This window comes from Acaromyces ingoldii, assembly GCF_003144295.1.
Source record: "Acaromyces ingoldii strain MCA 4198 unplaced genomic scaffold FA10scaffold_1, whole genome shotgun sequence".
Lineage (NCBI taxonomy): Eukaryota > Fungi > Basidiomycota > Exobasidiomycetes > Exobasidiales > Cryptobasidiaceae > Acaromyces > Acaromyces ingoldii.
In genome coordinates, this window is record NW_020290247.1 from 167,168 (window position 1) to 187,730 (window position 20,563).

Genomic DNA, 20,563 nt, shown 5'->3' on the forward strand with positions numbered 1-20,563 from the left:
GTGACTCTTCCTCCTTCTATCTCTTTCGGCGACTTCTTTGCCTTTTCAAGCTGCACTCAGAAGACAGGATGGCGCCTGCTTCTTTGGACCTGCCCGAGGCGAGCTTCTCGACGATTGCGCTGCATGCGGACGATGTGAGTGCAGTCTTCTCTATTGGCAATGGCGCAAAGAAAGAGCTGGTGTAGGCTGACTTGTTCTCTCTCAGCCCCGGGACCACGGCCGGGGCAGCGTCCCCGTCGCGCCGGACCTGCAGCTGAGCACGACGTACCGCACGCCGCACCCGGACTCGGAGGCCGGCCAGCGACTCCGCGAGCTCGGCGAGGAGGGCCTGGACTGGGAGGACCCCGTGGCGCACATCTACTCGCGCTACACGTCCGAGACGCGCGCACGGGCCGAAAAGGTCCTCTCGGGCATCATGGCCGGCCACGCCCTCACATACGCCAGCGGCCTCGCCGCTGCGTACGCCGCCGTGCTCCACTATGCGCCCGCTGTCATTGCCATCCGCAAGGGCTACCACGGCGTGCACTCCTCCATCGACGTCTTCCTCCGCACCCACCCCAACACGCGGCTCATCGACATCGACGACGAGTACCCTGCGGATCTCCAGCCGTCGTCCTTGACAACTGGCACAGGCACAGACACAGGCCGCAGCGCATCGGGTGGGCTACTCGTCTGGCTCGAGACGCCGCTCAACCCGACGGGCGAGGCGCGCGACATTGCCCACTATGCGCAGCGGGCCCACGCCGCCGGCGCCGGCGCGCACCTCGTCGTCGACTCGACGTTTGCGCCCCTCCAGCGCGCCCTCGACCACGGCGCCGACATGGCCATGCACAGCGGCACAAAGTACTTTGGCGGCCACTCGGACCTCCTCGTGGGCGTGCTCGCCGTGCGCGAAAAGGCCGCCTGGGTCTCTCTCTGGCACGACCGCACCTACGTCGGCGCCACGCCGGGCAACCTCGAGAGCTGGCTCCTGCTCCGCTCTCTGCGCACCCTCGAGGTGCGTTGGCAGCGCCAGAGCGCCACGGCCACCAAGCTCGCCGCCTGGCTCCGCAGCCTCGCCGTCTCGACGACGCCCCCTACCGAGCTGAGCACGGCAGACGAGGACCGCGCCCTGCTCGAGAGCCGCATCGTCGAGCGCGTCTGGCACGCCAGTCTCCAGCCGCGGCGCGACAAGGACCCCAGCGCGACGCCTCGCGAGGTCGAGGGCGGGCCCGACTTTGATCCAAGCGAACAGCTCCGCCACGGCTGGCCCGCCTGCTTTGCATTCCGGGTGCGTTCTTCGCTTCCCCCTCTCGTCTCGGAAAAAACTCTGACCTGACGTGACCCTGCAGCTGAGCAAGCCAGCGATCGCATACAAGCTGCCGCACGAGACAAAGTACTTTGCCGTGAGTAAATACTGCGCCTGTCTCGCTTCCCGTCCATCTCTCAGCTGACCGTGCGCGCGCGACATGCACAGTCGGCCACGTCCCTCGGCGGCGTCGAGTCCCTGCTTGAGTACCGCCGGGCATCGGACCCCACCGAGGACCCGGCGCTGATCCGCCTCAGCATCGGCCTCGAGTCCTTTGAAGACCTGCAGGCAGACTTGCGCGCAGCCATGAAGAAGTTCATCTAGCTGTGTGTGTAGAGGTGTGTGTGTGTGTGCTATAGACAATCATCATCATCATTCGTAATACAGTGTGTGGTGTGTGTGCGGAACTTTTTGTTTTCTTCTTCTTCAATCGACCTTGCCGATCGGCAGGCGGGCCGAGTGGATGCCCCGCTGGTCGGCGCGAGAGCGCAGATACGCAACCACGGCAGCGACGAGGCCGACGAGAAAGACAAAGGAGAGGAACGAGTGATGGAACAGGGACTCAAACGCACCGTTGGCGCCCTGGATGCCGCGGTCGAGGGTGGTGCGACTGCTCTTTGGCTTGGCGCCCTTGCCCTGCCAGATGAGGTCGAGGGCCTCGTAGATTTCCGCCTTGTCAATCCACGACTTTTTCGCCGCTGCCGTCCCCGCCTTGCCTCCTGGTCTCTGCTGCTGCTGTTTTTGCTTCTGGAACGGGCTGACAAAGCGCGAAGGCAGGTCGTAGTACTCCAGCCGGGCTCCGTCGGCGAGGAGGAGCTTGGGCAGGTGCTTTGGCTTGACATGATAGTACTTGGCAATCGCGCTCGCCCACCGGTCAGCATCGATCCACGCAAACAGGACGCGCTCCTGGCGCTGCCGCGTCGCCTCCGCTGCCGTCCCTTCGGCCCCGCCTCCGCCGCGCTCTCGCCAGCCCTTGGCCAGCTCGCGCATCGCTTCGAGCTCCTCGTCGCGCAGCGAGGCACCCGTGCCGGTGCTCAGGACGCTGCCGCTGTGGTGCACATCCGACAGCGCAGCAAGCACGACGGGTGCGCCTTGCTTGTCTGAGAAAAGAAATCGGCGTAAGCAACGGCAGGTAGAGTGCGAAAGAGGGAAACTCACTGTTGATAATGTCGTTGAAGCTGTTGCCCGTCACTTCGGACACTGTGGCGTACCGCTCCTTGTCGAGCCACTCAGCCACATCGGCCGCGGCGCTGGGCGCTGTGAGCTGCGGCGAAAGCGCAGAGGGAAAATAGACGGCCGTTGGCCGGTTCAAATCGTGATCCTTGAATGCCAGCAGGCCAGAGAGCGAGCCCGCAGAGGCCTGGGAGCCCGAAGCGGAGCCCCTAGAGAGCCGCGACTTGTATCGTGTGATCAGCTCCTCGTCCGACGAGCGATAGACGTGGACCGGCGTCGTCAGCAGAATCCGCGACGCCTTTGTGACGGCGTCGATCTCTCTTTCGGGCGTGCCTGCCTGGTGCAGGTAGAGGAAGAGAACATCGTCGTTGTTGCCAATGCCTCCCAGCTCCTGGGCAGAGATCTGTCGGACGCCAGAGGCGCTGCCGGCCTTGAGTGCCCACGTCCTCATTGCCGAAAAACCACGACCCCCTTGGTACTCTGTCGCCTCGCCTTCGTTGTACCTGTTCCAAGCTCTTTCGTGAGCCTACTGCTACCGCCGCATCAGATTCGACCGATAATACTCACATTCGCAGCGTAGGGAAGCTCTGAATGCCGTACTTTGCGCAGACTGCCTTGTTGCGTTCGCAATCGACCTCGATGGCATTGACGCGGCCCTTGAGCGCTTCTGCCACCTCTCGGAAGGCATTGGCCATAGCTTTGCAGTGAGGGCACCACGGCGCAAAGACTAGGGACGCGAACGTTCAGCGCAAAGCTAAGAAGAGCGCTTGATCACACTCACACTTGACAAAACAGGCCCCGTCGCCGCCATCTTTGCTGAGCATGTGCTCGAGCGAGGCCGGGTCTTTGATCGGTCCATCGGGCGAACCATAGCTGATGACCTTGCCAAGAGGATTCGGACCTTGTGGCAGCGGCTCCGGAGGCGGCGGCGGCGGTGGTGGTTGTTCGTCTTTTGGCTTTTGGTCTACGGCGGGAGGCGCAGCGGGTGCTGCAGCTGCTGCAGGGTCTACTTGCTTGTCCTTGTTGCCCTCGTCTCCCTTGGCCTTTGCATCGTCACCCTTCGCTGCATCGACTTTTGGCGCCTCTACTATAGGGTGAGGCTCGTTGCTGACTCCTCTAGCCACTCGATATTCTTCGGCCTCCTTATCGACATACGCCGACAGAGCGGTGTACTCTCGGACGCCCTGGTACTCGGCATGGACCTGCTTGCCATCTCGGTATCTGTGGCATGTGTCAGAGCACCATTACTGCATAAAGGAAAGGACCATGGACTCACAATGTCAAGCGAGGGAAATGAGGCACCTGTTCCTGGACGCACAGGTCGTTCTGCGAGATGCAGTCGACCTGGGCGAGCGTGAATGGTGCGTCCGGATATGACGACCTCTGGTATTCCTTGTTGGTCACAAGCTCGTCCCAGACAGGGAAAAATTCCTTGCAGTGCCCGCAGTAAGGCGAGAAAAACTCAATGAGCCAGGCGCCATGAGCGATCTCGGTAGTCCAATTGGCAGTTGTGAGCTGTAAGAGGCCCTCGCGCGTTGCTGTTGGCTTGTTTGTCGAAGGTGCCGCCCCAACGCTCGAGCCCCCCGACAGGGCAGCAGCCAGAGCAGACACGAGAAGCAGCGACGGCTTCATCGTCCACCCCTCCCTTCGTTGGCGTAGCAGAATGAGGCAGGTTGTTGCAGCCAGCCAGCCAGCCAGACAATTCGGCGTCGATTCGAGCCTTCCTCGCAGGTCCTGGGTTCAAGCTCAAAGTGCATGAGATTGGTTGGTCTTCGGCCGAGGAAATCTGACGGCACCACGTGGATTAAATCTAAAATTAATATTCAAACCCCCCGGTGGCTCCACCGGCCTTTCAAGATGAGCCGGAAGGGGGGAAATCGCGGTAAATAACCTCGCAATCCGGGGCAGGGACAAGGGGTGTGTGCACACCTTGTTTTGCGAAGAGAAAAAACTCCTTGTCTGATTGATCATCGTGGGCGAGCGAGGAAGCAGAGGCGATTACCCCATCATTTGCACCAACCCCGCGCTTGCCGCCCTCGCTCGTTGTGAGCTTCTCTCGTTACTGCTATAAAGTGGGCGACATACACACACACTCTCTCCCTTTCTTACCACAAAGGACTCCTCCTCCACGATGTCTTCCTCCTACCCCTTTCCCTCAAAAAAGTCCGGCGCGGGCTCGAGCTCGGCGTCGCAGTGGCAGGCCCTTGGCCCGGCCAAGGCAGGCGGCCTCGTGCCGCGCGTGACGCTGCCGGTGCCCATTGGCGACCACGCCGCGCGAACAGAAAAGGACATGGCCGAGGCGCGCGCCCGCACCGCGTTTGACCCCGCCAAGATCGAAGAGGTTCTCCGCGACGGGAGGGTGGACAACGCGACGCGGAAGCACGTCATCGATGTTCTGGACCAGGACGAGGTGTTTGGCGACTGGAAGAAGCGCATGTTCCACATGAACCGTGAGCAGAAGCAGGCGATGAGCCACATGGCCATCCGCCGGCTGCTCGACATTGGCGAGAAGCACGAGTGGGACACGCACCAGATCATCGAGGCGGCCATCAGCCTGGACCTGCAGTCGCCCGTCACGATCCACTGGGTCGCCTTTGTGCCCGTTATCATGGGCCAGGGCAGCATGGAGCAGGTCGACCGGTGGGGCCAGCGCGCCATGACGCACCAGATCCTCGGCTGCTACCTCCAGACCGAGCTCGGCCACGGCACTAACGTCCAGGCCCTCGAGACGACGGCGACGTACAACGCCGCCAACGACACCTTTGACCTCCACAGCCCCACACTCTCGAGCACAAAGTGGTGGGCCGGCGGCTCGGGCACTACGGCCACCCACGGTATCGTCCAGGCCCAGCTGATCATCAACGGAAAGCGCTACGGCCCCCACCTCTTTTTCACCCCGCTTCGCTCTCTCGAGACGGGCGAGCTGCTGCCCAACATTGTCGCCGGCGACATTGGCCCCAAGACGTACGACGCCTTTGGTGGCCTCGACAACGGCTGGGTCCGCTTCAACCACGTCGAGCTGCCCCGGTTCAACATGCTCTCCAAGCACGCGCAGATCAAAAAGGGCGGCGAGTACGTGCGGCCGCCGTCGGACAAGCTCAGCTACGGCGGCATGATCTTCATCCGCAGCCAGATGATCGACCGGACCGGCTGGATGCTCTCGCGCGCCACGACGATTGCCATGCGCTACTCGCTCGTCCGCCGCCAGTTCCGCGACCCGGACAGCAAGGATGTGGCCGATGTGGAGCGGAGCGTGCTGTCGTACCCCTCGCTGAACCGGCGCCTGGTGCCGCTGCTCGCGAAATCGTACGCATACATTGTCGCGGGTCGTCGCATGCGGACGCTGTACGAGGACATGGCCGCACAGCTCGACCAGGGCAACACGGAGCTCCTCGCCGACGTCCACGTTGCCTCGAGCTCGCTCAAGGCCTACTGCACAAAGCAGGCTCTCGACGGCATCGAAGAGTCGCGACAGGCCCTGGGTGGACACGGCTTCTCCGTCTACGCTGGCTTCACCTCCATCTTCCCCGACAATGCCCCCACGGTCACATACGAGGGCGACAACTTTGTCCTTGCCCAGCAGGTCGGCCGTGCTATGCTCAAGAACGTCGGCGAGCTGAAGAAGGACCCCAACTTCAAGGTGTCGACGACGACGTGGTTCCTCGAGACAATCGCCAAGGCCGGCACTGCCAAGTTCACTGCACCGGCCTCGCCTGCCGACTGGCTCAAGCCCGACGTGTACACGCGCGCGCTCGGCCTCCGTGCCGCCCGGCGCGTGGCCGACCTGGCTGCCGAGGTCTCGTCTGGCCGGCGCTTCGTCGACTGCAGCTGGGACTGCGTCGAGGTGGCGCGCTCCCACGCCGAGGTCGTCGTCAATGCCTGGTTCACCGAGGGCATCGAGGATGACGCCGAGCGCTTCGGCCCGACTGAGTCGCAGTGGATGCGCAAGCTCGTCGCCCTCCACGCGCTCATCTGCATCGCGCGCGACGTCACGCCGCTGGCGCTGCCCGCCGCCAAGGGCCGCGCGCTGGCCGACTACCGCGCGTCAAACAGCGCCATCCTCTCGCCCGAGGCTGTCCTGCACCTCGAGTCGGCCATCCGCAGCCTCGTCGAGGAGCTCCTGCCCCAGGTCATTGGCCTCACCGACGCCTTTGGCTGGACCGACTGGGAGCTGTGCAGCGCCCTGGGCCGCAAGGACGGCCGCGTCTACGAGGCCCTCATGGCCGAGGCAGAGTCCAACCCGCTCAACCACCCAGCCACCAAGGCGCTCCCCGACCACGCAAACGTGGGGCGGTACAGCTACGGAAGCGACAACGTGGGCAAGAACGTCGCCGAGACGTGGACGAGGCACGTCAAGCCCCTGCTCCGGGATGCTGCGACGCGGTCGGGCGACGAGCCCATCAGGGGCGACGGGTCGAAGCTGTAGACTTGCTCTTTCTCTTTTTAGTTACCCCTTCTGTCTCTTCCATGGCTTGCTAATGGGACCATTATTGACATTCATGCGCCTGATACCTCGTAGTTGAATGACCACCAACCCTTGACACAATCAACAAAAAAATAGTAACGTAATGTTCTAATCCCTCTTCTTTGCGCCCGAGCCAGCAGCCGCAGACCTCGGTGCGACTTTTGGTGGCGGCGGAACCGGCTGACTCTGATAAGTCGCAGATGGGTAGACGCCAGAGGCAGATGGCGGTGGCGTGGCGCCATTGAGTTTCGGTGGACCGCCTCCCAGCCTGGGTGAGGAGCCCGGCGCGCCACCGCTCCACGCTCCATCGACAAATTGCGCAGCTGCATTTGTCCTCCTCGTCCCCGTGGACCCTGGTCCTCCCATCGACGACGGCCCTCCTGCGCCGCCGCCGCCGCCGCCCATCGGGATGCCAACATCGACGCCGGACCCTGCGCCCACGCCGTACTGCGTCGGGGCAAAGCGCGGTGCGGCAAAGTGCTGCGGTTGCTGCTGCTGCTGTTGATGCAGTGACCGGGCGGGCCCTGCTCCACCCGAAGAAGGCGCAGACGATGCAGGGAACAGGCTCAGGATGATGCGGTAGACCTTGACAGTGGGCCAGAAGATGGGCAGACGAGCGGGCATAAAGGCAGAGAGCGTGCCTGCGCCTCCTGCCACCGAGCCGGTCGCGGAGGACCCGTTGGAGAAGGAAGAGGGCGAGGTGGCCAGCTTGGGGCTCGTGACGTCCGACACCGACGAGGTGGGTGCGACGCGCGGTTGCGGGTTCGCGAGCATGGCCAGCACAGAGCACTGGGTCGCACCGGACAGTCAGCGTTCAGCATGACATCAGAGCTGAATACAAGCAGACACTCACAATGGGGAAACAGAGCATGAAGAGCATGAGGTTGAGGAGACCCGAGGGGTGGAAGAAGGAGACGGCCGTCGATGGAAGGCCAAAAGCGACAAAGTAGGCCCAGCGCGATTCGGCATACCGCATGCGCCGCTCCACGGCCCAGCCTCGTGCGATCCACGCCTGCTCAAAGCAGTAGTATGCGTCGATGAAAGACTATTGCTCGTTGCGTCAGTTGCTGAGCAACCTTGAAGGAGTAAGAAGCTCGGTCTCACCATGAAGAAGAAGGAGAGCCATTTGCCGACAATGGGGACCTGCTGCAGGATCAGACTGATGATGGTGTAGTTCACCACGAGAATGACGAGGTACGACTTCTCGGCCACCACCCTCGACGTGGTCGAAAAGCCCGGCGAATTGGGCGCCTGGAAGTCGGCGACGCTGAGGAAGCGGCCGTGCTTGAGCTGGTAGGTGGCCTGGGCGACGTCGACGGTCCAGCTCGAGGCCAGAAAGTAGCTCCCAGCCACTAGTGGGTAGAGCCAGAAGACGCTGCCAATCGAGCTGGCATCTGGGTCGTGTGTCGAGAAGAAGAGCTGGCTGGGGAAAAAGGCGAGCTCGAAGAAGAAGATGAGCGCAGCGATCGTCGAGGTCAAGATGAGACCCTTGAGAATGGAGTTGCGAACATCGGGAGCACCCATGGCCACACGCGCAGCTTCCTTCCATCGATTGGCGTCGCTGAAGCCGCAGCGGGCCCAGGCAAGGTGGCAGCGAGCCGAACGAAGGATGCCCATGCTGGGAACCGACGCCGCGGGTCCCTTGGCCGACCAGGCCAGCTGCGACGACGAGGGCCAGCCTCCATCGTAGTCCTCGTCCAGTCTGCCGCCACCTTCGACGTCCAGGTCGACGGACGTGGCCAGCGAAAAGTTGCTCCGGTGGCCTCGCATCGTGATCGCCGGAAGTTGCAAAACGAGAAGAGAAAGAGAGGAGGATGGTGCGATTGAGGGGCGCGCAAATAGCCTATTTTCAGGCTAAGACACGTTGAAATTCAGCCCTCTATGAAAAGCGACTTCTGTGATCCACGTCGGTGCATTGCGAGCTTGGCGTAGCGAGCAAGGAGGGTCAGTTGTTTCGAGCAGATGGTATAGAGACTATGCGCTCTTCTAAAAATACAAATGAAGTCCTGAGAGTGGCAGTTCATGCCTCGAGACTCTGAATCATGCGATCGCCGCTTATGATGCTTGTGGTAGCCACGACGAATCTCCTCTCCGTCGAGAGCGAGTTCAACAGGCGCAGCGCCGAAATCTCGGCGTAGGTTACCCCTCCCAGGAAAAAGACCAGAGTCGTGGGCGGGACGATGGCCTTTGTTGTCGTTGATGTTGCTGCTGCTGCTGCTGCAGATGACGGAAGCTGGTCCTCCTCGAAGGTCGACCCGGGAAGGCAGTTGACAACGTCCTCGTAGCCCCTCCAGCCCTGGATCGGTGCGCCCTTTGACGCAGCTGGTCTTCGTCGGGTCGACGGACCAGCCAGCGACTCCCTCGACGCGGCAAGTTGGACGAGTCGGACACTCAGCGGCGCATAGCCACTGTAGACGTAAGAAATGTCGCTCGGATTGCGCTCGTCTACCTCGTCGTCGACCAAGCGCAGGGGCTGCCTCGCCGCGCTGAATCCGATGCTCGACCGGGTGGAGCTCGGTGTGGCACGAGTGAGAAGGCCGACATCGCTGAGCGTGAGCAACAGGGGGAGGTGCTGATATCCGTACGTCTGGAGGATTTCTCGCTTGAGGTACTCGAGATTCTTTGGCTTCAGCCCGCCAGAGACAACACTGAGGAGGCATAGCAGGCGCATGACGACGAGAAAAGGGGCCGAGGCCGTGATGAGGTCTTCGATGCTGTTCAGCTGCGCCGCGAGGTCCAGTCCAGCAATGATGTTCTGCTGCAGCTCGAGGCTGGCGTTGAAGACCTCCTTCGTCGTGGCATCCATGATGCGCTCCGTCAGGCCTGTATGGAGACGCAGGCTCGCGTGAGCCTGCTGGAGGCCACCCAGGCGCTGAACAAAGGCCCGCATCTCCGCCACCGTCTTTGCCGCATGTCGCTTCTCGTAGTCCTTGTTGAGCCGCTTGGCAGCCTCGTGAAGCCGCTCGCCGACAATGGCAAAGTTCGAGTCACGGATCGAACCAAAAAGGGGGTCCGTTGAAGTGTCTAGCCGTGCCTTTTTCGTCTTTCGCTTCTGCTGTGCAGACGCCTCCCTTAACGGCGTGCCGCTGCCCGAAGCTGTCATGCTCCCCGCAGCCGCACCAGCACCCTGGCTGCTGGGTTCGCTGCTCACCAACGATGGATCGACCTCCACGTGAGCAGATTTGATGCCGACGATCTCATCGACGAGACCCTCGTAGGTCAGCTGGGTACAGAGCGGTGTGGCCAGATCGACGGCGCGATCGAGAATAATGACACCATCAATGGCCTTGGAAGGGTTGGACAGGGCCGGGTTGGTTGGGTCGGAAGCAAGGTACTCTCGCCTCTGCCTAACGAGCAAATCAGACAGGCGCTTGGCCATGTCGCCTTTGCCCACAATCTTGGGGAATGCGCCCCAGACGTGCTGCATCGTCATGAGGGCCATGGCGGCTCGGTGCACCACGCCGTGGTCTCCCTTGGCCCAGACGTCGGCCCAGCTCGACTCTTCCTCGAGCGACAAAACGTCGTACTCGAGCGGTACCAGCTCCAGTCCAAGATCGTAGAGGTTCAGGTCGGAGAGGAGGGAAGGCGTCGCAATGGTCGAAAAGAGGTGCAGCGACAGCTCTGTCCGACGGGGCGAAAAGAGGGCGTGGTAGGTGTGGGAGAGGGACGCCGACGACGCGGCATTCTTGCGATCGTGGAGAATATGACCTGCAAGCAATGGATGTCTCGTCAGCTTTCCATTGCACTCGCTGCCCTTAACAAAATTCGCAGCAAGAGAGAAAAGAGAGGAGAAGCCCAGACGGGATGAATCTCCGGACGCTGACTGACCCGTGCCGCCGTGGAAAAGCAATACTGAAGCAGGCACGGGCTAATTTGGTCCGTTTTGGTGGCTAGGCTGCAGTGTGTCAGGACAACTCACCCGCAATGACCCTCATGAGGCCCAACTGGGGCCTGCAGACGTACACGACGGCTCTCGTAGGTGCATTGACGTCCCTCTCGACTACCTTTTGCGATCCTTGGCCTGGGTTGTCCTCGAGCCAGAACATGCGCTCAACACCGTGCGCACGGAGACTTCCCACATCGCAGACGAGACCTAATGGGCCAGCGAGCTCTGCATCGAGGAGAAGCGTCTTCGGCTCGGCAATCTGGTCGAGGGCCGAAAGCAGGGCGCGCAAGGCGAGAGCCTGCAGCGGGCTGAGGTCCAAAGAAGGCGGCGAGGGCGCAGAGGGGAGCTCGCCCAGAGGAGACCCCACCGGCGAGACCTTGCTGTCCCTGGCAATCGCCGTCGTCGCCGAGGCAACCGCCTGTGGCGGCGGTGAGAGGGCCGTTTCGGCCATAGCTGACCTTCCTAATGTAGCGGTCCCGTCTTCTTTCTCAGGAAGAGTGAATGGGTGATGTTTCTGTGAATGCCCACTCGCACCGATCCGAAAAGCCACGTTTCGCTACACGACGCGCGCGTCAGGTACTACTCAAGGCGCGTCCAAAATAAATGGGCCTTCAAAAAAGTCCAACAAAAAAGGCGCTCCTTTTGACGTTGCCCTGCGGCCCGCACTCCCTCCCTTTCTTTCCCCAAACGTCCTCGCCAGAGGTTTCATTGACGACAAGAACAGCACAATGCAAGATATTGAGCCCCTCCCGAGCAAGCGGCCGAACCTGTCGCCAGAGCCTTCCTCGTCGACTCCCGGTGGGACCTTTGCGCGAACGACCTCGAGCGGCTCCTACAGGGAAGCGTCGGCGGTCTCGCCTGAGCTCCAATCTCAGCTGGAATCCATCGGCATGCGCACACGCTTCAGTGAGTTCTCCGATGCCTCTCGCTTTTGCTCCTACGATTGCAGCTCACAGATGCGAGTGGGTTTGTGCGAGAACAGATGTCAACAGAGGGTATGCGCGGCCCTTTTTTCCACTGCAGCAGGTCGAGGTCCAGTCGCAGTCGCAGGCACAGCGCTTCCAGACGGAGCGTGAGGTGTTCCAGGGCGTGCTGGGAACAAAGGAGAAGTGGGGTCGGACAAAAAGTGCTCCGATGCGGAACTTTGCATCTTTCCCTGACTCTGCGGGCGAGACGATAGATGGCGAGCTGGATCTGAAGAGGGCGAGGGAGGACGTCTTTGCTGAATTCATGGAAGAGGAGGAGGACGATGACCAAGAGTGAGTTCTTGATGTCCTTTTTTTGTAAGTCTACACTTCTCTGACATTCATCACAACAGCATGACGGAGTCAGCTTCGAGCCACGGTTCGAAACCGATCAAGTCGCTCCCCCAGCGTGCCCCTGGTTCAGGGACGACATTCAACACGACAATGACGCTGCCTGCCTCATCGGACCTCGCCTCGTACCTCGCCCACGGCCAGGCCCAAGGACGGCCAGAGGAGGCGACGCAGGACGAGAATTGGCGTTCGGTCGATTTCTCCTCCTTTGCCAAACAGCACGATTTCTAGCTTTTTCCATCTTTACTTTTGGCACATTCTCCTCACGAGCTACTCGCATTCATCATCTATATCTGTTTCATATCTCTCATCTATACATCGTCGTCGTTCAATGCTGCGTATCCAAGAATCCGAAAAGAACGAGGGGTGAGCCCTCGGAGAAGAATTCACGATGAAGCAAACGATCGATAGTAAGCCGCAGCCACGTCGAGCCTTCTCCTTTTCTCGGCGTCCCACTGCTCCTCCAATACACTCTTTACAACGGCTCGCCGTGAGCCGTCTGTCTTTCTGACTCGAACCGTGAATGCGGCCGATCTGTACAAGTTCCATGTACTGTCAGCATCTTTCGTCTGAGTATTTTGGACTGCACCAAGACTCACACCGGCCGATGATCGCTCGCCCTCTCGTCCAGCCTCTCGTACTTGGCCTGTCTCACCGCACCCTTGGTCCGACAGTACCATAGCACGCGATCGCACCACGCCGGCACCCTCTGCTTCTCGCTCGGGTCCCACTCATTCGTCCCCGGCTTGAACTTGTACGTTGGGATACTGTCCACCTCTCTTCCCGTCAGCCCTAACCCCGATGCCTGCCGAAGAGAGAGGAAGGGGACCACTCACAAGTCAATATCGCCCTCGACAAAGTGTCGCAGCCGGTGGGCCACGTTTGCTCGCCTCTCTCGCAGGAGCTGGTCTTTTTGCCGGAGCGCTTCGAGATTGCCTGCGGCCAGATACCCAAGGCAGGCTTCTCTCGACGCATCAATGCGGTCTGGAAAGATCCTGAGAGTCAGCTAGATGCCTCTATAAATACAAAAGGATAAGAGTGAGACCACATACAATTGAGGTCCCCCGAAAGGAAGCAGACCTGGTGATCATGGATCATGGCGCCGTCTCCACCACCGACGTACGAGTCGCTCATGTTTCTCGCCGAAGCGAGGGTCGAGGCGGTGCGCTTCTCAAAGTAGACGCCATCAAGAATGCCGACGAGGTCCGCGTTCCGTTGTCTGACGTGCTTTTGGCCTGCGGCGAGGTGGCAGTTGACAAATGCGAAGCTGCCAGCATCAGGCGCTGTCAGTGTGGCTCAAGCTAGCTCCGAGATCAAGGAGACTCACGATGTATCGTCGACAGTGAGAGACGAGACGACGGCACCCTTGTTGCCCATGCGCCCGCCCATGCCTGTCTTGAGGCTCGCAACGGCACCGTCTCGCACATTTGCAACCTCCGACTTGCGCACGAGGACAAGACTGAATAGGCCGACCAAATTGTCCGACAACAGAACGATGTATTCATCGGCTCCGTATACGTCTGCGACGATGCCCACAAGCTTGTCTTGCCATGCCCGGTCTGTGGAAACGATGCACACCAGGATGATCAGTACAGTGAATAAAGCTTGAAGGAGCTGCGAAGGGACAGGAGCTCACACTGGTGGCTGATACGCTCGCCCAGCTCGACGCCTTTTCCCTTCTTACCGCCTCCCAGCAGGAAGCTCTTTGCCTGATCGGGATTGTGTCAGTGCTGTAGGCAACTCATCCCGTCGATCACCACCTCTGACCCACCGCTAGCTTCTTGCTCTCGAGATCAATGAGCTCCTGAAAGCCAAAGGCTACAATGTCTGGCCGCGGGTTCGCTCTCGTCAGACGAGCTGCGATGCCATTATTGCCTCCGCTGGCCTGGTCAAACTCGTCTGGCGTCCGGGCATCGATGTTGTAGGTGAGGAGGAGCACATTGAGGTCTCTGTATGCGCTGAAATCAGCCTGTCGCTCTTCGAGCCCCTCCTGGATCCAGTCCAGCGACAGCAGCCCATCCCAGAGGTGAATGCGGCCGTCCAATCCGACACTCGAGACTTGTAGGCAGCCCTTTGCACCAATGGCGACGGGATCGATGCTGATGCTCGCCACGCTCGAGTCCCCGTGCGCGTTCCACACCTTGAGCGCTCGCCAGGGTGAGGAGTCGGTGTCGTAGACTGAGATCTTGCCCTCGCGATCGCCCGACCAGAGATGGTCGCCGACACCGCAGAGGGATGTGACGGGTGCAGGCATGCGCTGAATCGCAAAGCAGCTGTACTTTGTCTTGTTCCAGCAAGATACATGACCGGTCGAATGGCCCAGATAGACGACATCGGGCCTCGAAGGAATCACGGAGCCGCACGTCACCGGTCCGATGTAGCTCACGAGCTCCTGCGGGATCGCGACGGGCCTTGAAACGGCATTGAAGGGCCGGTCGTCATAGAAGGGCTGGTATATTCTGACCCGTGGTGCTCTCGGCGTATTGGCACCACCTTGGCCAGGTTCCGACAGCGTAGCCACCCAGAGCTGATCGCCAATCACGACAGGACACGAGTGGCGGTCCATGGCAATTCGCTGTGTCACGGGCGGATTGCCCAGCTGGATGGTGGGCGACCCAATCCAGATGCAGATCTTCCCTCCCTCGTCGACCGAGATCATGCGATCGCCAACCCTCCTGAGGAGACAGACGGCCGCAGAGTGCGCCGTCGTTCTCGTCTGCGTGATGGCAGACTCGGCCACATCAAACTCGATGAGGCTGCCCTCCTTGGTGCCACACCACAGGTATCTGCCCTCCTGCGCTGCGTTGCGGTCCCCACCGGCACCGGCGGGTCGGAAAGCCATGGCTGAGACCTTGATCTCATGGCTGTGCTCCAAGGTGCGCACCTGCTCCTCTCCCCTGCCAAGCCGGTATATGCGCAGCTTTTCGCCATGCGCAAGAACGACGGTGGATCCACACACGGCAACGACGGCGTGGTACGATGAGTGTGGCTTCCACTGGGCTAGGAGTGGGGGTGTAAAGGCTGGCGGTCTCCGATTCGCCTTTGATGCATCTGGCAAGTCCTCGGCCATCGATCTTGGCGCAGATGAAGACACCCTCGGCGAATCCTCTTCGGTCAGTTCTTCATCCGACGAACTGCTCTCGCCATATGGCGTTGAGGAGCCACCACCACTGCCACCACCGCTGCTGCCGCCGCCGCTTTTCCCTCGATTCCGATGATGGGGCACCGACAGCGACAGGGCCTTGCCTTGCGAGACAGTCGACCGGAGCAACCGATCGCCGAGCACGCCCAACGTCGATGTCGGGTGCTTAGGCAGTGATCTCGAAGCGGAAGCGACTCCACCCTTACGGACCGGCGGTGGTGGGAGCGTCAATGACGGAGGGGGAGGCAGTGGGCTACCGTAGGGTGGTGACATAGATGGCGAGGATGAGCTGCTCGCTAAGGCCTCTCGTAAGGGGTCGCTGCTCGGAGAGAGACTAAAGTGTGGCGTGGTAGGCATCGACAGCGAAGATGATGAGGCGTTCCTAGCAGGGAGCTTGGGAGGCAGAGCAGGCGGCTCCAGCGCCGACGACGAGGGCCTCGTTGGAATGGGCGGCGGTGGCGATCTGCCCGCCTGCCTCGGGAAGAGACTGTCGGCGGAAAGGGATGACGAGAGCGAGGGTGAGTGTTGCGACGAAGTGGGTGCCGATGAGGAACCGCGAGAGAGCGATTCAAATCGGGAGCGGAGGCTCGTCACGCTCGTGTGCGAGTCGCCGTCGTCATCCTCCACTGCGTCGCCAGGGCCTGCCCCGATGCCATGGCCCGGGATCGGCCTTGGGCTCGTGCCTGGCCTCGTCCGCGGCCCAAACGGCGGCATCGCCTCTTCCTCTCCTCTGCCGTCTCTCTGCTCTTGCGTCGTTGGCCTTTCCTATGCCGCTCTGCGCACGGTCGCTCTGAACCCCCTCGGTCCCATAGCTCCGACGGGGCAGTGTGATCCAGCTTTGTTTTTCTGTGAAATCGTAGGAGCCCGATTTCCGAGACTAGACAAGGCGCAGGCTGAAATGGACAATTAACTCTTTTCTTCGCAGGGGAAAAGTCAGTCACTCCCAACGTTGTCTTTTGGTTGTTGCTGTCGTCGCAGTCGTCTTCGGCTCACATCGGCACGTCGCACGCGGAGATGCACATCTCTGCGCGCATCGAAAAGGCCGTCGCGGCCAACCGGCCTTTCTATTCGCTCGAGTACTTTCCACCAAAGACGAGCCAGGGCCTGGCGAATCTCTATGTACGCATCGCGCGCATGAACCTCGATCTCCGGCCAGAGTGGGTCCAGATCACCTGGGGAGCGGGTGGCACGACGCAGAGGACCAGCCTTGAGCTCGCAGCGAGGGTCGAGAACGGCATCTTGGATCCTGACGCCGACTTTGTTGCGGCGTTTCAGCGCAAGCAGAGCGACGAGAGACTGGCGACGAATGCGTGTCTCCATCTCACCTGCACAAACGTCGAGCGGGCCAGCCTGGACGAGACACTGGATGTGCGCATATTTTTGCTTTCTCTTCTTGCTCAATTTCAGTCAAAGTTGCTGACGTGTCTTGTCAACCCAGAGAGCACTTGAGCTGGGTATCACGAACGTTCTCGCGCTGCGGGGTGACCCGCCGAGGGGGCAGGAGTACTGGGTCGCCGCCGATGATCGCTTCCAACATGCTACCGACCTTGTCCGCTACATCCGAGAGAGGCACGGAGACAAGTTCTGCATCGGCGTGGCAGGTGAGCTCCTTCAGGTGCGCAAGCTTGGTGAAGCGGCAGTGGGCTGACTATGCATGCGCGCAACGGCAGGCTACCCCGAGATGCACCCCGATGCAGCCTCCTCCTCGTCTTCGTCTTCGTCAGCAGAGATCGACTATCTTCTCGAGAAGCAGCGAGCAGGTGCCAACTTTATCGTCACGCAGCTTTTCTACGATGTCGACGCATTCGTGCACTGGTACGCTGCCTGCCGGGCCCGCGGCATCACTCTGCCAATCCTCCCTGGCATCATGCCGATACAAAACTACCAGTCATTCCGGAGGATGACGACATTGTGTAAGACAAAAGTCCCCCAGGCTGTCTGGGATGCTCTGGAGCCCATTCGGGTGCGTTTCTCTCTTTCCTTCTCCCCCCTGTGGCTCCTCTTTCTCACACGTTCTCATTATTCCTCTCTTCTCAGCACGACGATGCGGCAGTCAAAGAATTTGGTGTGCGACAGGCGACCAACATTATTCGTCGGCTGTGCGACGAGACGGACATTCGCGGCTTCCACATCTGTACGCTGAACCTGGAAAAGAGCGTACGCGGGCTACTCGAATCGCTCGGCTGGGTCTCCCCAAAGACTGCCGTGCAAAAGGGCCCAGGAGGATTGCTCCCCGACCAGCAGCCCTGGGACGAATTTCCAAACGGACGATACGGTGACTCAAGGAGTCCAGCGTACGGCGAGCTCGACGGCTATGGCGTGAGTCTCAAAGTGGCGCCACAAGAGGCCCTCCGGCTCTGGGGCTTTCCCCTCGCCGAGGCGGACGTGTCGACGATCTTTTGCGACTACCTGTGCGGTCGACGGACGTCGATTCCCTGGTGCGACTGCCCCATCATGGACGAGACGGCATCGATCCGGTCTGAGCTCCTCTCGCTCAACTCGGCGCAGAGGACTTGGTGGACCGTCGGCTCGCAACCCGCCGTCGACGGCGTCGACTCGTCGGACCCCACCTACGGCTTCGGGCCCAAGGCGGGCCACGTCTTCCAAAAGGCCTTTGTCGAATTCTTTGCCACGGGGCAGCACCTCGCGGCGCTCCAGCAGCGCATCGCTGCAAGCGCTGGGCGCGAGGAAGGGTGGATCACGTTTCTTGCAGGGAATCGCAGGGGCGACTTTGTCACCAATATGCGCGAGGGCGACGTCAATGCCGTCACATGGGCCGTCTTTCCTGGCCAGGAAATCGTGCAGAGCACAATCATCGAGGAGGAGAGCTTCAAGGCCTGGCGGGTGCGTCTTTTCTTCCCTTCTCAGTCTGGTGACACTATGCTGACCTACAGTCTACCCTTTTCTTTCCACAGGACGAGGCCTTTGCCATCTGGGCAGAGTGGGAGCTCCTCTTTGCCAAGGGCTCGCCCACGCGCGAGCTTCTCCGGCGCATCGGCGACGAGCGGTGGCTCGTCACTGTCGTGCACCACGACTTCAAACGCGAAAAGGCCCTCTGGACCTTTCTTGACTCTGTCGTTGCATCGTCATCCTAGATATCTACAATTGCAATTTGTTATTGTACAGTTGGGGGTTCTCTGTTTTGATCATCGTCGTCTCCACCTTCTTCTTCCTCCTCCTCTTCCTCGCCTTCGCTCCCTTCCTTGTCGTGCTCAGCCTGGCTCGACGTCCCACCCACCGTGGCCGTTGCCTTTCCCTTTCGTCGCTTGTTCTTTTTCTTCTTCTTCTCCGACGACTTGCCCACGACGACGTCGCCGCCGCGCATCTCCTCGCCGCCCTCCTGCTCGACCTTTGTCTTGGCATCGAGAAAGAACATGAGGTCGCGCACCTGCTCCCGCAGCTCCTCGTTGTCGCGCTTGAGCGCCGCCCAGTCCTCCTTGGCCTGCTGCTCCTCGACGCGCCTCAGCCGCTCGACGAGGCCCTTGCTCATCTGCCGCTCGGCCTTGAGCTCCACGTCGAGGTCCTTGGCCCGCTCGGCGTTCTTTTCAGCCGCACGCGCCAGATGCTCGGCGCGGCTCTTGGCCTCGGCCGCCTCCCTCCTGGCGGCCTCCTCGCCGAGCCTGCGCGCACGGAGGTCGTCGCTCGACTGCGCCGCGTGGATCTCGAGCTCAATCAGCTTCGTCTCCATGCTCCGCAGCTGGTCCTCGTAGAAGCCCCGCTGCGACTCCAGCTGGCTCGACACGAGCTGGCTGAACTCGAGGCCCAGCGCCTCCATCTTTTCGTCCTCTTCCTCCTCCGCGGCCTTTTTCCGCGTCTTTGTCGAGCTTCCTTCTGGCTCCTGCTGCTCTTGCTCCTGCTGCGTACCCCTCGGCGTCGGCCCGTCCGAGTGGCGCTTCGAGGAAGACGACGACGACGACGAGGCCTTGTTCTGGATAAGCCGATGCACATAACCGTCTCGGCCGTAGTCCCACACACGCTCCGTCTCGACGTCCAGCGCAAAGAGGTGGCCCGTCTCCTTGTAGTGCGCGTGCGCGTGGCCGGCCTTGTACCGCCCGCACCCAGCGGTGGCACAGATGAGACAGACCCAGAGATCGGCCTGGGTGTGGCAGATGGAGCATCCCTCGTCCTCGTGGCGGTGCGCAAACGCAGAGTGGCCTCTCGACTGCGTGTAGCGACACACGGGGCAGCGTGAGTCGGTCCACCGGCCCAGGCACGAGCAGTGGAACGTGTGCTGGCACGTCACCGTCATGAGGCCCGTCACGCTCGCGTCCATCCTCTCGAGGCACACGGGGCACGTGGGCATCTCGACGCCACTGCTGCCGCCATGCCCGCCTGCAGCGGAAGAAGCCGAGCCAGGCGGCAGGGGCCACGGGTCGCTGTTGGCCAGGAGCGGGTAGGCGTACGGCAGGCTCGCCGACGTGCTCATGGTCACCGCCGTGACATACACGACTCGGCACAGCGTCTGGTGCCCCTCGCCGCCGCCGTCTTCCTGGCCGTCGGAGCCCGACACGTCAAAGGGCCGGTCGGCGTACATCTTGTGAAACTCCTCCGCATTGGCGGCGTCGCGGAACTTGAGCAGCACCATGCACTTTCCCGCGCGCTCCTCGCGGACCATTCTGACCTGACTGATGGCCGACTCGGCGCGGTTGACGAAGCGCAGCACCTCGGCCGGCCCCATGATCGACGGCACGCCGAGCAGGGCGAGGATGGTGCCGCTGTCGTCCTCGAGCGCCGTCTTGGTCTTGATGCGGCTCAGCGTCGAGCTTTGTTGTTGCTTCAACGACGCGGACGCGGACGCAGACGACGCCTGCTGGGCGACATCATCGTCGCGGAACATGTGCACGATGCCAAAAGACACATCGACCGTGTCGACGGCGAAGGAGCTCTGCTTCTCGAAGCGGGCCACGGGCGTCGTCGCCTTGTGCTTTGCGTCTGTTGAATGCATCGCTCTGCTCTGCTTGGCATCGGCTGCTGCAGTGCTGGGCGACGGCATGTCGAGCGCAGCAATGGTCAGTTGGGAGAGGCGGGGGTCCGGTGCGTGTTGGTAACCAGCAGCAGCAGCAGCAGTGGTGCTGCTCGCGGCGGCGGCCCTCGGCAAGTCCCGAAGCGAGATCAGGAAAAAGTCGGCGGCAGCAGCCTTGCTCTGTTGCTCGTGCCCGTCTCTATTTGTTGTTGTTGTTGAATGTAAGCTAATGTGGATCCGATAGCTTGCATGGTCCCCCATGAGCCGTTGTCCCCCGGGCTGGATCGTGGTGGCTGCTGCCAATAATCCAGCTGCGTGCGCTGCTGCCCT

General features: G+C 61.3%; 9 protein-coding genes across 9 annotated transcripts; 4 read left to right on the top strand and 5 right to left on the bottom strand.

Moving 5' to 3' along the window:
• The first annotated feature begins 1 nt into the window (after position 1).
• On the top strand, positions 2-1,664 carry FA10DRAFT_263438 (PLP-dependent transferase). The gene is made up of 4 exons (XM_025520222.1): positions 2-134; positions 206-1,270; positions 1,332-1,385; positions 1,457-1,664. The coding sequence occupies exons 1-4, from the start codon at positions 69-71 to the stop codon at positions 1,610-1,612; spliced, it is 1,341 nt and encodes a 446-aa protein (XP_025379876.1). The 5' UTR covers positions 2-68; the 3' UTR covers positions 1,613-1,664.
• On the bottom strand, positions 1,485-4,184 carry FA10DRAFT_276719 (thioredoxin-like protein). Its single transcript, XM_025523335.1, has 5 exons — positions 3,738-4,184; positions 3,243-3,682; positions 3,029-3,188; positions 2,447-2,964; positions 1,485-2,388 (listed from the first exon to the last, which is right to left on the bottom strand). Exons 1-5 carry the CDS (start codon positions 4,091-4,093, stop codon positions 1,715-1,717), a joined length of 2,148 nt encoding a protein of 715 aa, XP_025379877.1. The 5' UTR covers positions 4,094-4,184; the 3' UTR covers positions 1,485-1,714.
• A 216-nt stretch (positions 4,185-4,400) lies between these two features.
• FA10DRAFT_263440 (acyl-CoA oxidase) lies at positions 4,401-6,954 on the top strand. The gene has a single exon (XM_025520223.1). The coding sequence runs from the start codon at positions 4,593-4,595 to the stop codon at positions 6,885-6,887; it is 2,295 nt and encodes a 764-aa protein (XP_025379878.1). The 5' UTR covers positions 4,401-4,592; the 3' UTR covers positions 6,888-6,954.
• Positions 6,944-8,738, bottom strand: FA10DRAFT_246543 (hypothetical protein). The gene is made up of 3 exons (XM_025519414.1): positions 8,031-8,738; positions 7,780-7,971; positions 6,944-7,715 (listed from the first exon to the last, which is right to left on the bottom strand). Exons 1-3 carry the CDS (start codon positions 8,694-8,696, stop codon positions 7,035-7,037), a joined length of 1,539 nt encoding a protein of 512 aa, XP_025379879.1. The 5' UTR covers positions 8,697-8,738; the 3' UTR covers positions 6,944-7,034.
• Positions 8,739-8,821: 83 nt separating this feature from the next.
• Positions 8,822-11,306, bottom strand: FA10DRAFT_273578 (Sec1-like protein). Its single transcript, XM_025523173.1, has 2 exons — positions 10,846-11,306; positions 8,822-10,634 (listed from the first exon to the last, which is right to left on the bottom strand). The coding sequence occupies exons 1-2, from the start codon at positions 11,261-11,263 to the stop codon at positions 8,947-8,949; spliced, it is 2,106 nt and encodes a 701-aa protein (XP_025379880.1). The 5' UTR covers positions 11,264-11,306; the 3' UTR covers positions 8,822-8,946.
• A 131-nt stretch (positions 11,307-11,437) lies between these two features.
• On the top strand, positions 11,438-12,531 carry FA10DRAFT_298154 (hypothetical protein). The gene is made up of 3 exons (XM_025524564.1): positions 11,438-11,718; positions 11,795-12,071; positions 12,131-12,531. The coding sequence occupies exons 1-3, from the start codon at positions 11,541-11,543 to the stop codon at positions 12,357-12,359; spliced, it is 684 nt and encodes a 227-aa protein (XP_025379881.1). The 5' UTR covers positions 11,438-11,540; the 3' UTR covers positions 12,360-12,531.
• Positions 12,383-16,073, bottom strand: FA10DRAFT_263443 (DNase I-like protein). The gene is made up of 7 exons (XM_025520224.1): positions 13,900-16,073; positions 13,765-13,837; positions 13,456-13,687; positions 13,181-13,395; positions 12,965-13,112; positions 12,728-12,895; positions 12,383-12,662 (listed from the first exon to the last, which is right to left on the bottom strand). Exons 1-7 carry the CDS (start codon positions 15,982-15,984, stop codon positions 12,515-12,517), a joined length of 3,069 nt encoding a protein of 1,022 aa, XP_025379882.1. The 5' UTR covers positions 15,985-16,073; the 3' UTR covers positions 12,383-12,514.
• A 9-nt stretch (positions 16,074-16,082) lies between these two features.
• Positions 16,083-18,375, top strand: FA10DRAFT_2550 (MTHFR-domain-containing protein). Its single transcript, XM_025519748.1, has 5 exons — positions 16,083-16,638; positions 16,709-16,871; positions 16,941-17,233; positions 17,308-18,114; positions 18,186-18,375. Exons 1-5 carry the CDS (start codon positions 16,285-16,287, stop codon positions 18,363-18,365), a joined length of 1,797 nt encoding a protein of 598 aa, XP_025379883.1. The 5' UTR covers positions 16,083-16,284; the 3' UTR covers positions 18,366-18,375.
• Positions 18,325-20,524, bottom strand: FA10DRAFT_263446 (zf-UBP-domain-containing protein). Its single transcript, XM_025520225.1, has one exon. The coding sequence runs from the start codon at positions 20,492-20,494 to the stop codon at positions 18,386-18,388; it is 2,109 nt and encodes a 702-aa protein (XP_025379884.1). The 5' UTR covers positions 20,495-20,524; the 3' UTR covers positions 18,325-18,385.
• Between the last annotated feature and the right edge of the window lie 39 nt (positions 20,525-20,563).

Bases quoted from the DNA above. Each gene is read 5' to 3' on its own strand.
- FA10DRAFT_263438 (XM_025520222.1), top strand. From the start codon at position 69: ATGGCGCCTGCTTCTTTGGACCTGCCCGAGGCGAGCTTCTCGACGATT. The intron at 135-205 runs GTGAGTGCAGTC...GTTCTCTCTCAG, and splicing joins TTGCGCTGCATGCGGACGAT to CCCCGGGACCACGGCCGGGG. The intron at 1,386-1,456 runs GTGAGTAAATAC...CGACATGCACAG, and splicing joins ACGAGACAAAGTACTTTGCC to TCGGCCACGTCCCTCGGCGG.
- FA10DRAFT_273578 (XM_025523173.1), bottom strand. From the start codon at position 11,263: ATGGCCGAAACGGCCCTCTCACCGCCGCCACAGGCGGTTGCCTCGGCG. The intron at 10,635-10,845 runs GTGAGTTGTCCT...CATTGCTTGCAG, and splicing joins CCTCATGAGGGTCATTGCGG to GTCATATTCTCCACGATCGC.
- FA10DRAFT_246543 (XM_025519414.1), bottom strand. From the start codon at position 8,696: ATGCGAGGCCACCGGAGCAACTTTTCGCTGGCCACGTCCGTCGACCTG. The intron at 7,972-8,030 runs GTGAGACCGAGC...AACGAGCAATAG, and splicing joins GGCTCTCCTTCTTCTTCATG to TCTTTCATCGACGCATACTA. The intron at 7,716-7,779 runs GTGAGTGTCTGC...GGTGCGACCCAG, and splicing joins TCATGCTCTGTTTCCCCATT to TGCTCTGTGCTGGCCATGCT.
- FA10DRAFT_263440 (XM_025520223.1), top strand. From the start codon at position 4,593: ATGTCTTCCTCCTACCCCTTTCCCTCAAAAAAGTCCGGCGCGGGCTCG.
- FA10DRAFT_263446 (XM_025520225.1), bottom strand. From the start codon at position 20,494: ATGGGGGACCATGCAAGCTATCGGATCCACATTAGCTTACATTCAACA.
- FA10DRAFT_263443 (XM_025520224.1), bottom strand. From the start codon at position 15,984: ATGCCGCCGTTTGGGCCGCGGACGAGGCCAGGCACGAGCCCAAGGCCG. The intron at 13,688-13,764 runs GTGAGCTCCTGT...TCGTTTCCACAG, and splicing joins CGAGCGTATCAGCCACCAGT to ACCGGGCATGGCAAGACAAG. The intron at 13,396-13,455 runs GTGAGTCTCCTT...TGATGCTGGCAG, and splicing joins CTCACTGTCGACGATACATC to CTTCGCATTTGTCAACTGCC.
- FA10DRAFT_298154 (XM_025524564.1), top strand. From the start codon at position 11,541: ATGCAAGATATTGAGCCCCTCCCGAGCAAGCGGCCGAACCTGTCGCCA. The intron at 11,719-11,794 runs GTGAGTTCTCCG...GTGCGAGAACAG, and splicing joins CGGCATGCGCACACGCTTCA to ATGTCAACAGAGGGTATGCG. The intron at 12,072-12,130 runs GTGAGTTCTTGA...TCATCACAACAG, and splicing joins GAGGAGGACGATGACCAAGA to CATGACGGAGTCAGCTTCGA.
- FA10DRAFT_276719 (XM_025523335.1), bottom strand. From the start codon at position 4,093: ATGAAGCCGTCGCTGCTTCTCGTGTCTGCTCTGGCTGCTGCCCTGTCG. The intron at 3,683-3,737 runs GTGAGTCCATGG...CACATGCCACAG, and splicing joins CATTTCCCTCGCTTGACATT to ATACCGAGATGGCAAGCAGG. The intron at 2,389-2,446 runs GTGAGTTTCCCT...TTCTTTTCTCAG, and splicing joins CTTCAACGACATTATCAACA to ACAAGCAAGGCGCACCCGTC.
- FA10DRAFT_2550 (XM_025519748.1), top strand. From the start codon at position 16,285: ATGCACATCTCTGCGCGCATCGAAAAGGCCGTCGCGGCCAACCGGCCT. The intron at 16,639-16,708 runs GTGCGCATATTT...TTGTCAACCCAG, and splicing joins GCCTGGACGAGACACTGGAT to AGAGCACTTGAGCTGGGTAT. The intron at 17,234-17,307 runs GTGCGTTTCTCT...CTCTCTTCTCAG, and splicing joins ATGCTCTGGAGCCCATTCGG to CACGACGATGCGGCAGTCAA.